The sequence below is a fragment of the Macrotis lagotis genome, chromosome 6, assembly GCF_037893015.1.
Source record: "Macrotis lagotis isolate mMagLag1 chromosome 6, bilby.v1.9.chrom.fasta, whole genome shotgun sequence".
Classification (NCBI taxonomy): domain Eukaryota; kingdom Metazoa; phylum Chordata; class Mammalia; order Peramelemorphia; family Peramelidae; genus Macrotis; species Macrotis lagotis.
The window spans coordinates 58843337-58857119 of NC_133663.1; the positions used below are offsets into that span (position 1 = coordinate 58843337).

General features: G+C 38.3%; 1 protein-coding gene across 10 annotated transcripts in view; it reads right to left on the reverse strand.

The window, feature by feature from the left end:
* Nucleotides 1-13783, reverse strand: part of RHBDD1 (rhomboid domain containing 1) — a 161699-nt gene that overhangs the window by 75714 nt on the left and 72202 nt on the right. For all 10 annotated transcript variants that reach the window (XM_074191253.1, XM_074191250.1, XM_074191256.1 and 7 more), the window contains 2 exons: nt 6401-6489; nt 2681-2737 (listed from right to left, as the gene is read on the reverse strand). In XM_074191253.1, coding sequence (XP_074047354.1) covers nt 2681-2737; nt 6401-6489 — 146 coding nt within the window. The remainder of the gene's footprint in view (nt 1-2680; nt 2738-6400; nt 6490-13783) is intronic.

The following is a 13783-nucleotide window of genomic DNA, read 5'->3' on the forward strand; positions in this document are numbered from 1 at the left end:
CCAACAACAATCCTATAAAGATAAACAAATTGATCAAAGCATTAATCCAACATGATAACTAAAGATGAATCATACCATCTACCTCCTGATGGAGAGGTGAAAGATTCAAGATGCAAATTGAGATGATTGTTTTTAGATATGAGCTGTGGAAGAATTTGGTATGATTGACTATATATGTAATAATAATAATGTTTCTCCTTCATTTTTGAAGAAAACCATGACATCATGGAGGTGATGCCAAGGCTCTATCCACTGCACCACCTAGCTGCCCCCAAATCAGGGAATGATGCCACGACAAGCACATGAATTGGATTTGAATGAGGGGATGCTGTGCTAAGTTACAAGCTTCACTTTCTCCTCCAGAGCCATCTGGATCCAGTGGCCAGATGTGAATCAGGATGACTGGAGATGGCCCTGGATGCAAGGCAATCAGGGTTAAGTGACTTGCCCAATGTCACATAGTTGGTAAAAGTCTAAGGCTGGATCCAAACTCTGATTCTCCTGACTCCAGAGCCAGTGTTCTATCCACTGAACCACCAGTTGCACCTAACTATATAAGTACATACACACATACATGCACACACATCTATTTTATGTGGGGGTGGGATAGCTTGTGACTTGACTGTTTAAGGAAAGTTACTCTTTTCCCAATTCTGTCAGGTTAAGTTAATGGCTTAGTTATCAGAGAGGCAGCCTGTTGTCACCCTAAAGGAGGGAGAAGACCAGGGTGGAGAGGAAAGGATGATGCTTATTAATTGAAAAGGGGGGGGAAGCTTTAAAAAGCTTATTTATCATTTCTACACATTGCTTCTAGTTCTGCCACCTGGGGCCAAGCAGAATACATCCTATTCCATATTTTTTTTAATCCTGAAATAAAGCTATAATGTCTTCTCTTTTTAAAATTTTCAATATCATCAATTTTCGAAACACAAAAAACTTTGCTTCCTTCCACATGTCCTATACACATTCCACTCTCATTGCTCTTTCTCACCTATTCCTCACTAACTATCCCTAGAATAAGTCAATTTTCATTATTCTGTAGTCCATTAAGCAAAGGCATCATAGTATTTGCCCAGGATTGTTTCTTTGTTATGCGTTGGCTCTATATCACCAATTAAATTATAAATTTATATATAATTATAAAAAATAAATTTATATAAAATATAAAGGTGATATGGGTCACCATTCTACCTTGTCTCTTCAGTGGTCACTTGATAAGTATAATTGACTTAAGGATTAAAAAAAGATCTTCAATACTTTATGATCAAATGAAGAAAAGGGAGTAGATTTGGATATGTAGATCAAAATATAGGTTTATTTTAAAGAGTGGATTCTTTGGAATGGCTCTTTAAAATAAGTCCATAGCTTTATTTTGAACTCTATAGCTGTTCTAAATTAGCATGCATGCAAAGTACATAGAGTACTTCCCAAGTTTGCTGCTTCCCTAGCACGTCATCTGGCAATGCTCCAGTTACCCCTGTGCTCCCTGGGGTAGCTGGAATGTGGGACACCCAGCCCTTGACCTATATATATACTTGAAGCCGGCACTCTGCCCCACCTATTTACTGGAAAAGTAGGGAGAGGAAACAATGCTTTCTGTTCATCCCATCTAAAAATCACTTATTTCAGAGGTACCCTCTCAGTATGGTTTTGATATTTAGAAAATGTGTTAGTCTTGTTTTATTGAAGAAAGTCCCTAACACTCAGAAGTATGAGCTAAATAGCAAGATATCTGGACTAGGAACGAGATGTCCCATGCTCTAGCTTGAACTCTGCCATGCCGGTGACATGTCCTACACATTTTTTCATGCCTAAGGTCCACTATCCCTATTGGCAACTTCCCTTCCTAGTCCATATCCTCTTTTAAAATGGGATTATCTTATTTATAGCTTCTCTTCAGGGACAGATGAAACACTCTATCATATGTCTGAAAGAGTTTTGAGTCCCACATTAGAATAGAGTATTATTTCTATCATTATCACCATCATCATTATTTAAAAATGGAGACTGAAGTAGGCATTCTTTGTGTCAACCCTTCAAAGATCTCAGATTTCACTAGAACAAGCATTCACTCTTCCAACATCAGTGAGAACTGCTTTAGGGTTGTTGGGGACACCCCACACACACACCCTATGGTCAAGTTAGGAATGAGCAACTCTGCATCTAGGAGCATGGACACAAAGGTCATCAATGGGACTATATTTGCAATCTCCTCAATGGAATAGGATCAGACAGATTTTGAGCTTTCCTGAAAGAGCTTTTCAGAAGTCATAGTTATCTCTAGGATGCAATGAGACATTCTAGTTGTACTGTAAAGGAGGAAACTATTTTATTTCTCAATAAATAAAATAAATAAAAATAAATTCTAATGAATGAAACAGTTATATTAAAATATATTAATAAAACAATACCTTGATAATAATAATGAAATAATACATTGATGCATTAAAAATAGAATAATCAATAATAGGTATTACAGTATACTGAATAGGGTGCTAGATTTGGAGCTGGGGAAGACCTGGGTTCAAGTCTAATCTCTGACAATTCCTGGCTAAGTAACCAAGGGAAAATTGTTTAGCCCTAATTAATCTCCTTTGATAGCAAAGAGTCCCACATAGATGAAATTACATAAAAGACATTTTAAAAACCATGGATGAAACCATTTTCATAAAGTACTTACCAGAATTATCAAAGTAATGTTGCTGTCTTGGGTAATGGGTGTTGAAGGAGAATATGCCTAAATCAAGAAAAATTTAAAAAAGGCAAGAGATTTTTATACTTTATAAATTATACTCATATTAAATATATTCAGCAAATAAAAATATAAGATATAAGTAAATTAGAATAATTTTATTATCAGTTTAATACCTGCTTTTTAAAAAAAACACTGTTAAGTGATAGACATTTCTCATTTCATAGAGATGATTGTATTTTGTTCTTCCTCATATATCAAAATATTTCTATTTGGCAATGATAGCTAAGTTGAATTTTTTTTTTAAAAAGCACAATTTAAAAGTATAATCATTTTGCTGATATTTGGGGTAAACTGCAAATTTTTTATAATGTCTTTGACTTTTCCAGGAAAAAAAGAAAGGTTTATTTTCTCCCTTATACAATTCATTTCTTGCAGAATTGGCATCATTATGTTGTCTATAGATGGTAGCAGGAATAAGTCCTTATCCTAAATGTCTTCTTCCAATTGTTAAGTTTCTCCTTGATCCTCCAATTGAGGATGGTGGACCTCCAATTGACTTATTTCAATCCAGACCAGTCTGGCCTAATGACTACAACAGCTAGCATTCACGTGGCATTTTTAGGTTTGCAAAGTGCTTTATATGGTTTTTTTAAGTATTTATTAAGCACCTATCATAGTGCAAATAAAAAAATGTATATTTATTAATTTATTAATTTATTAATTCCTTTGTGCTTTACTAGCTGGATGGTGCCACAATGTACAGTGGCAGACCTGGAGTCAGGAAGACTCATCTATCTAAGTTCAAATCTGACCTCAGACACTAATTATGTGCCCTTGAGTATGTCACTTAACCCTGTTTGCCTTAGTTTCCTCATCTGGAAAATGAACTGGAGAAGGAAATGGCAAACCATTCAAGCATCTTCGCCAAGAAAACCCAAAATTGGGTCTCAGAGTTCTAAAAACTGAGCATAAAAAAGTGCTTTACATAGGTTAACTCATATCATCCTTTCATTTAATTCATTTGTACTCCTCTCCCTAGTCCTTCAATGGGTACCTTCACCAATACTTTTCACTTCCTTTTTTTTGCACTATCTTCCCTAATTAAAGGAATGCAAATTTTTTGAGCATGAAGATTGTCTTTCTTTTAACTCTTACTTGTTTTTTTTTCCAGTTATTCACAGTACCTTGGCACATATAGTAAGTACCTAATAAAGGCTCATCTGGAAATACTCTATTAAAATCATCTATTAAAATTCCCTCTTTCTACAATGAATAAATGATACAAGATAAAGTTCATAGTCAAAGAGGTGAATTCAAATTCCATCCTAACCCTATTGGTGTGACTTTGGGTTAGTTACTTAATTTCTTCAGATCTCAGGTTTTCTTAGCAATAAGATGAGAGGGCCAGACCAAGAAAATTGAGACCTGTATATGTGACTTATCCATTGTCACAGACATATTAAACTGCTCATTCCAATCCAGATCTTCTGACACTTGATTCACTGTTTTTCTCCTAAGTGTTTGCAGATTCATCAACTTTAGAGAAATAAATTTTTGATGCTACTACTAATGTCTATTTTTTGGGGGGTGGGTGTTATTTCTGAGTTCTAGTTTTGCTATTTAATACAAGTGTGGCTTCTCTATGCCTCAAATTCTTAATCTCTAAAGTAGAGTTGGGTAAGATGGTCTTTGCGATTCTTTTTATCTTTCAAACTTAGAATACCAAGATGAGTTACATAAATTAGACTAGAGAAAATCTGAAAACTTTTAAGGAAAAAACCTAAACATTAAAATTGGTTAAAAGTCTGAATATTTGAAAAGAAAAAAAATCTAGATTTAGCATCCCTGCACATAAATCCCTCAGTCACAAAAATCCATATTAAAACAATGCATATACTACTGAGGAACCAGATCTCTTTTGCAATCGAAGCTTTCAGAAAATAAAACTTCTTAAGGAATTTCCATTAATCACATCTCCTCTCAAAGAAAATAAAGATGGACAGCACTTTTATCAAACAATATTCACTTGACTTTCCCCAAATATGCATGTTTCAATACTGCAACAAGCAAGCATTGACTCCCTGGATATAGCATGGTGGGCTGCAAGGCCTCTGAGCAAAGGGAATTCAATCCAACAATAAAGGAGAAAATGGATGGTTTGAAAATATTCTGCTTTTATGAATACTTTTTGTAAATGATTATAAACAAAACCTATGGAAACTAGCTATTTATGGATCAAGAAAAAGTAAACTAGTCTCAAGTCAACTTTAAATGCTGTAAACACAAGTATTTGTGGAAGCAGAAGTAATTGATATCTGCTTTCAACTCCTACTATAGAGCACTGATCCTAGGGTCAGGAAGACCTAAGTTCCCTTTCGAGTTGGGTGACCCTGGTCAAGTATTCAACCTGTTTGCCACAGTTTCCTCAATTATACAATGGAGATGATTATCACACCTACTGCCCAGGATTATCATGAGGATTAAATAAAATAATATTTCCAAAGTGCATACATTCTTATTTAATCCTCATGACAAGCCTGGGCAATCCCTCTGCTTCCAGGCTTACTCTCTAGCCCCTATACCACATGGCTTCTCTTTAATATTACACAAATCGGCCATGTACAAGTCTGACCTGAAAAGGGGATGGAAAGTCAGCTACGGGGCAAGCCAGATGGCACAGTGAATAGAGCACCAGCCCTGGGGTCAGAAGGAACTGAGTTCAAATCTGACCTCAGACACTTAATACTTACTTTAACTGTGTGACCTTCGGCAAGTCACTTAACCCCATCATCTTGCAGAAATACCTCCGCCCCCCAAAAGAAAGCCAACTGTGTTGGATTTTGGATTACTGTGATAGAATTTTTTTGGGAAAAAAAAACATGGCAGTTGTTTTGGTTTTTTTGCCAGGAAATGGGATTAAATGACTTGCCCAAGTTCACACAGCTAGTAACAAGTTTCTGAAGCCAAATTAGAACTCGGGTCCTCCTAACTCCAGCCCTGTGAGTCACCTAACAGTTTCAGGTAATTCTTTAAGATGATTAAGTTGGACCTGATAATATTTATCCTTCATTTTTGAAGACGACCACGGCATGCATCAAGGAGGTGATGCCATGACAAGCACACGAACTCTATTTGAGTGAGGGGGATGTTAGTTCACTCACAATATCAGCCTCACTTTCTTCTCCAGAGCCATCTGGGTCCCAGTGGCCAGATATGAATCTGGACAACTGGAGATGGCCCTGGATGCACAGCAATCAGCTATTTAGAGTCGGATGTCTGAGACTGGATTCTAACTCTCATCCTGGATCAAGTCCAGAGTTTAACCAGGGCATCGCCTGAGCTGACAAAAGGAAGAACTTCCTCACCCAGGAGTGCCTCCTCCCAATGAAATCCCAAGTCCAGGACCCGTCCTTAGAGCAGTCCCTAAAATGGGCTGATTTAAAGACCCTCAACATTTGCCACGTTCCAAGACATCTCAGAGGTTCCTCAGGGAGCTCTAAAGCTAAGAATCCCTTTTCCTGAAAAGTAGGAGCCTTAAAAGTCAAAACTGAAGCTCAGCCTTCCTCCTTAACTGCTGAAGCAGCAGCAAACAGCCTGGGCTGCTTTTATCTTTGTGCTGGCTGGGGTCACAAGGAGAGGGGCAGGGCTGCTCAGGCTCCCTCTGGAGCATCGGGTCTGGGGGCCCCAAGGGGTTTGGCTCTGCACCTGCACATGCTTCCATGATGGTCTTCAGAGGCCCCAGCGTGTACAGGAGGCCCACGAGAATCCCAGCCAGATGCCCAGCAAAGGATGTCCTAGGAGCAAAGGAAATCCTTGGTGAGCCTTGGCGCTGCTGCTCGTTAGATGCACCGTATCTTCTCTCAGCCCCACCACCACCACCATGACACTCCACCAGGCCCCCCATCCGCAGGCCCAGGACCAACCCTTCCCACCTTTCTGCTGTTTTTTTTTTAAGGCCAGATGAATGAATCAGAACTTGCTGAAATGGAAACACCCAGGTCAAGCCAGGAGGGGGGAGAGGGGCCCATGGACGGGAGGCAGGAAGGGGGAGGGAGAGATGGGGATCCTTCAGCAGAGATAAAAATACAAGTCTGCTCCACTCCATCGGGGAGCTTTCATCCCCATCCAGTTTGCCCTCTCCCTGCAGTCACATGCTGTCAGTTTGCTGGGCTCTGGGTTCAGCGCCGCGCCAACCCGCCAATGGGAGGGAGGGCTGAGCTATTTGTTTTCTAAGCACTGATGAGTGCTACAAATGGGAGCATCAGGGAGTTCTGAGTGGAGCGCATCCAGTGGAAAGAAAAAAAAAAGCAGCAGCATGTGGCTTTCTATCCCCTCTCCCAAAGGGAAACCAGGCTGGGGCTGCATCTGCCAGGCCTTCGCTACAATTTAAAACTGGAAATGATATTGAAACTTGGGTGGTTTGATAAGACATTTATATTTCCTCCTGGGTTCTTCCAAGCCAAGTCCCTTCCTCTGATACATGCTGCCTATGGGACCCTAAGCAAGCCACAGTGTCTGCACTTGAGTCATTCGAGACACACACACACCTGTGTGTGTGTGTGTGTGTGTCTGTCTGTCTGTCTCCCATTCCCCCTTACTCATACCAGATCTCCCAATATGTTGCCAAATCTTTCAATTTCATCTTTGTAACATACTTCAAATATGCCATTGCTTTACAGTAAGTTTTCAAAATTTCCCTTTCATTTATTCCTTCTTTTTCCTCCTTTCCCCTTTCTTTCTTCTTTCCTCCCTTTTTTCTGCCTTTCCTTTCTTCCATTTTTCTTCCTTCCCTTTTCTTTCTTTTCCTTTCCTTTCCTTTTTCCTTTTCTTTTTTTCTTTCCTTTTCTTCCTCTTTCCTTTCTGTTTTCCTTTCTCCTTTCTTCTTTCCTTTTCCTCCATCCCTCCTTCTTACCTTCCTTCCTTCTCCAGATATAAACAGGGTGATCCCTCCTTAAACACCTTTCTCTCTCAGATACCATCTGATCAGCATAACCCACTACAATTCAGGTTTCCAGAGTTCAAAAGATTTTAATTTTATTTCCCAAATAAAATTTACATTCATATAAGCCTCTCTTAATGGTTCCCCAACCTTCTCTGCTCTCAAAAATATTCAAACAGTAGCTTTGGGAAAGATGGAATAATTGCAACAGTTTGACTGGTCTTGGCCACCAAAGTAGCATTTGACTAGCTCTTCACAGTATCTTGTGTGAAAACCATCTCCCAATCCTTCAATAGCTTTCTAAGTCTTCAGTCCAATCACCTAACCACACCATGCCAATCATGGCTTTTGTCCATACTTCAAATATGTTTGGAGAAGAAATAGAAACATAAATGAAATAGTCAAGAATAGTGAAAAAAAGGACAAGCATCTCTGAAGAGTTCTCACAGCATCAACTGTAAAGGTTCCTCTGCTTATTTCATAAACATATCTATGAAATACAATTGTTTTCTATTCCACAATATTTTCATAAGGACAAAATCAGTAAAATATCAACATTATTATGATTATTATGGACATCCTATGTCCATCACTATGATTTCTCAGCCATCATGACATCTCATAATTGAGCAATTATTCTCAATGTAAGAGCATCTATAGAACTTAATATATACTTGATGAATAAAAAATTTTCAAACAAACATAACAATAGCTAAAAATAAATGGAAGAATTAAAAATAAAAATGTTTCTGACCATGCTATCAAACAGCACACCAGTGATACTTGTGATCACACTTACCAGAAGGTCCAATTCTGTGTACAAGAGAGACAAGAAAAGGTTAAAAATGCAGAGAAGCTCCCAAGTCCTGATCAACTGAGGTTTCTTCAATCACTCTAACTCCCAAATTACTACAGGTATACTCCACCTCTTTCCCAGTACATGAACTTATTGAACATGGAAGAGGAGCGTTTAGGAATGTTATCAGAATCCATAAATAAGCAAGAGGGCAATGGAGAGGCAGGAGCTTCTGGTGTCTCTGTCACCCAGTCTAGCAACACTGCTGCTGAATAACATTTCATTTAGAATATTCTCTATTTCCTGGATTCTCAGGGGGAAAAATGCTTTCTCTTGGCTCTCTTTCTACCTGGCTCCCTTTTCTACCTGGCTGGCCACTCCTCAGATTCCTTCTATCATCATATATGTCTCTCCTTCTACCAGTGGGCATTACCCCATTGCTTCCACCAGGGCACTCTTCTTTTCTCTCACTGTTCTTCTCAGTCATCTCATCAGCTCTCAGGGACTGATTGGTCATATTTGTGATAATGTCTCTCACATCCAACTATTTAGCCCTAAAATATATGGGAATTCTCCTGAATTCCAGTCCAGTATCACTGTCAATTATATATACTGCAAAACAGTCCAAGGACATCAATTCCCAACATGTCCACAAAAGATCACTTATCTTTTTCCTTGAAATCCACCCTTTTTCCGAATGTCTCTATTTCTGTTTAGGCTATCACTTTTCTTCTAATTACTGTTCACAACCTCAGAGCTAGCTTCAATTTTCCATTCCCCTCATTGCATTTATCCAATCAGTTGCCAAATCTCATTGTTTCTGCTTCCAAGCTCCCAAGCTCCTTTTTTTTCCTACCAGAGTTACCATCCTTGATACCCTGTTGAGGCCCTCATCACCTCTTAGTGATGATTAGTTTTCCAGCCCCAAGTCTCTCCTCTCTTTTATCTAGCCTCCAAATAGCTGCCCAAGTGATCTTCCTAAATCAAAGCTTGCCTCTGTCTCTTGCCTGCTCAAAAAAACCTCCAGTGGCTCCATATTGCCTTGAAGATGAAAGGGGGATGCTCAAAACACTTCACAATCTGGTTTCAACTTACATCTCGAGGTTTATGACACATAATTCCCTATTATCCACCCTACATATTTCAGCCAAAGTGATCAATTGATTGTTGCTCAAACACAACATTCCATCTGTTCCTATGAGTACAGGCACTCTCTTTATATTTCTTATGTAATTATAAATAATAATTATATATTCTTATACTTCCACTTTAGCTTTCTCCTCCCTTATGTCTGTTGGAATTCATGATTCCTTTCAAAGTTCAGCTGAATGGAATAAGAATTCTCCAGGATTCTTTCCCTGACTCTATCCACAAGCTGTAGCCCTCCCTCCATTCCCCTACCCATTACCTAGTATTGAATGAGCATTATGTTGTATTTACCTAGATGTTTCCCTAAATAGAATGAAAGACTCTACAGTACAGGGGCTGTTTCATTTTTTGTCTTTGTATTGCCACTTAAAAAATAGTGATCATTGATTAGTAGAAATCAGGAATGGAAGAGTGGGAGGAGTAATTAAAAAGAAGAAAAATCAGAAAAGAACTATTTGGAGAAATCAAATCAGATGTCAGAATGATTTAATATAAAGAAAACATTGTCCACCACCTGTTTAAAGATAATTCACCTAGAAATAGCTTGAAAATCAGAGACGAACATAATACCAGGCAAAGGGAAGAAAAGAGGAAAAGGGAAGTGAGGGTACAGAAGCTTCCTAGATAATTTCCTAAACTCTGAACTGGAGAGGGGAGGCCAATGCGAGGAAATTCACTGAGGGAATCACCAAAAGAATGAGGATAGTCCTAATTCAGGGTAAATGAAGAATCACAAGTCTGATCTAGAGCCAGAGCAGAGACGTGTGATTTACACCTGTAAACCAAACCAAAGGGAACCTTGCTTTATTGGTAACCATGAGAGCCAAAGAGACAAGGAAAGAGGGAGGGGAGAAGAAAGAGAAGTGGGGCATACTCTGAAGAATGAGTGAGCAGGCTCATGAGTTTGGATTGAGAGTACAAGCACATGTAGGTTTAAAAAACTACATTGTTGTGTTCAGTCTGGGAAAAAAAAAACAAATAATGAACTGAAGTTTGAAGATAGGGTTTAGAATTCTGGTCTTGCCAGTTATTTTTGGCATGACCTTGTGTGAGTCACTTAATTATAGGAGGCCTCACAGTTTCTTTAACTTTGAAATAAGGAGGAATGGGCTATTTGACCTTCAAATTCTTTGAAACTCAAATTCTATGATTCTGTGACCTTGGATGTGGCTTAAAAATCTAATGCTTTTGCACCAACAAAGGAAGGTAAATTTTGACAGTGAGTTTGTGTGGTGGTAGAAAAAATACAAAAGGGGGATCATAATCACAGGGAATACCATAATTTAATTTAGGTGGCCCCAGCTAGACAGGAAATCTGATAGCAGCAGGTTTCTAGGAAGTCTGTTTGGACTGCTTGAAGCTCATTTTGATCACAAGAACAGTCAAGGTAGATAATAGGGCTTATAAATATCTTAGTACTTTGAGGGTTTTCTGAAGGTTGGTGCTATGCAGGACCACATTGGGTTACAGAATTGTAAATTTACAGTGGGAAGGACCCTTAGGGTGTCAGGTGGTACAAGTCCTTCATTTTACAGATAAGAAAAGTGAAGCTCCAAGAGACTCATCCAAGGATTCAAACCCAGATTCATATTCATTCTCATTCTCTCTCTCTCCCCCCCCCACCCCATACTTGTGTGTTTTAATATGTTTTATTTATTTATTTACATTTTTTCCCTTACTTCAAACACAGGGCTTTCTACTGAACACCATGCTACCAGTCTCACCATTCAATTTACAATACAAAATTACAAGACATTTCTCACATTTTTCAGTAGGTGGTAAGGTTCTTGAGGGCAGGGATTGTCTTTTACCTTTCCTTGTATCCTGGTGCTTTAGCACAGGGCCTGAGACATAGTAGGCTCCTAATGTTATTGTTTGTTCTTCCTTTTTTATTGGTCCTTATCAGGACCAATGACATCATGGGGTGATGTCTTGACTCGATCATAAATTGGATTTAGGTTAGAAAAAGTTTCACAAAGTCATCAACCTTGCTCTCTCTTCCAGAGTCATCAAAGTCTAGTGGCAGAACAAAAGTTAGGACAACTGAAAATGTCCTGGGATACAAGGGATGTTTTCAATGTCTGACCTCATACCAGAGAGGCTAAATACCTTTGGAACACACCATAACAGCTGGTTCTTAATAAATGTTTACTAAATGAATGATTGATAAATTTCAGAATACATAAAGTCAACAAATGTAACTGTGAGGTAGAAAGAGCAGATCTGAGGTTTGAAGCTTCATTTTGCTCTAGTTCTTATACAACTTTACACAAACTGTTCCATTTACCATGCCTCAGTTTCCTCACCTGAAAAGGAAGGGATTATTCTAGCTGATCTTTAAAATCCATCCTAGGGCTAAAGTTCTACCACCCTCTGAACAGTGGAATGGAATAAGCTCCCACCCACAGGCTTTCTCATAGTATCTGAAACAGTATATGAAGGATTCTTAAAGTTGTTTTTACCAGATGTTGAATGTGACAAAAGGAACAATACCTATGGGAATGCCAAGGTCTTTGTGCTAAGGAACAATTCAGTCAACAGAGAAGAAGCTTAATTTAGAGAGAAATAGGACAAGAAGTTTTCAGAAGCAGGAGAAAGGGGGTAGATAATCTAGAAGCTTGGCAAATTGATATTTGTTCTATTATCTGGGCAAATCTTCACGGTTCAAAAAACAAACTCCTGGACACATAAATCAGTTCTTCAAATATATGAACAAATTACAAAGCATTTGTTAAAACTTAATACATACCTCCCACAGTATACCTAATGATTCAGTAAAGAGATGTGTTCTTTTTGTTAAATACATAAACCACTTAAGTGAAAGAGCTTTGGGATCACACACTTAGCACATCACTTCCTAAGGGGAACAGCATGAACCTGGTATTTTTTGGCCCTCAGCTTTTCCAGAGGAATTTAATAAAGTGTTTGTTTGAGCTGGATGAAACCCCAATACTATTTTCAGAAAAGAAAAGTTAAATGAGAGGATGGAGTTGTTATGAATTGGCGGATGTGGAGAAGCAACCAGGATTGGTGTTTATTTTTATATTGTAAAGCATTTAACTTAAATTCAATAATAGAGTAAAAATATGAATATCTGATGTACCATGTAACTACCCTTCATAGAAAATTATTAACATCACATCAATGTAAAAAATGCAGAAGGAATATTTTCCTTTTCATAAGCAAACCGAAGACTTCATCTTGAACCACATGTAGAAATCAAAGTTTGCTACAATTTAACAAAATTAATTTCTTAACTTTTTAGAAGCTGAAGTTATAAGCTCTGCTTAAAGAGAACAGAGAAAGCCATCAATGGCAGAGAAACCAAGCTGGTAAAAGAGAGTCTTAGGTCATCTTCAAACATAAAGACTTTATGCATAATTATTCCATTTCAACAATTTAAAAGATCTGACTGTCTGAACTAGGGGCTTAAAAATGACTTCAAATAAAAGTACAAAAAGAAAGATGAGGAATATGAGAGCCACCAAAATTGAATATCTGGAAGGGTGGCAAGGAGGAACAGAGGGAAGAGGATAAGTAGACTGATCTTAGCAACGAGAAAGAAATAACAATAATCATCTGTTAAGGGACACTGACTTTTTCTCACCCCACTGGTAATCATTTAGCAAATTAAGTCCTTTAGTACACAGAAAGATACCCAATGTCTTGTGAGATACTGTTCTTCCAAAGGGTAAGAAAATTATTTCTTCCTTCCTTGCAAAATCAGGCCAAATATCTGGACCATTGCATCATTCTGTGTACTACAGAGGAAGCAGGAATAGCAACTCAGTTGACAAGTGCTTTGTTGGATAATCCGATATTGGGTTTTTCCCAAATAAGGGTACTCATTCCTGATCAAGAAGAGGATATATTGTGGGGGTCCAGGATACCAATGCTAATTTGGGGGAAAAAATCCATTTGAGAACATTCCTGATCAGACCTATTCTCATGCCCTATTGATTTATGAATGCAAAAAAAAAAAAGTTTAGTTGTTTTTCTGAAAACATAGATATAATTAGGAACTCATGGACAGGCCTGAAAAAAAGACAGTGTCACAGCATACTCTGCCCAGGTCATATATATATATCAAGGACTAAACCTGTGCCCCTGAGCATGTCATTTTACCCTATTTGCCTCAGTTTCCTCATCTGGAAATTGAGCTGGAGAAGGAATGGCAAACCATTACAGTATTTCTGCAAAGAAA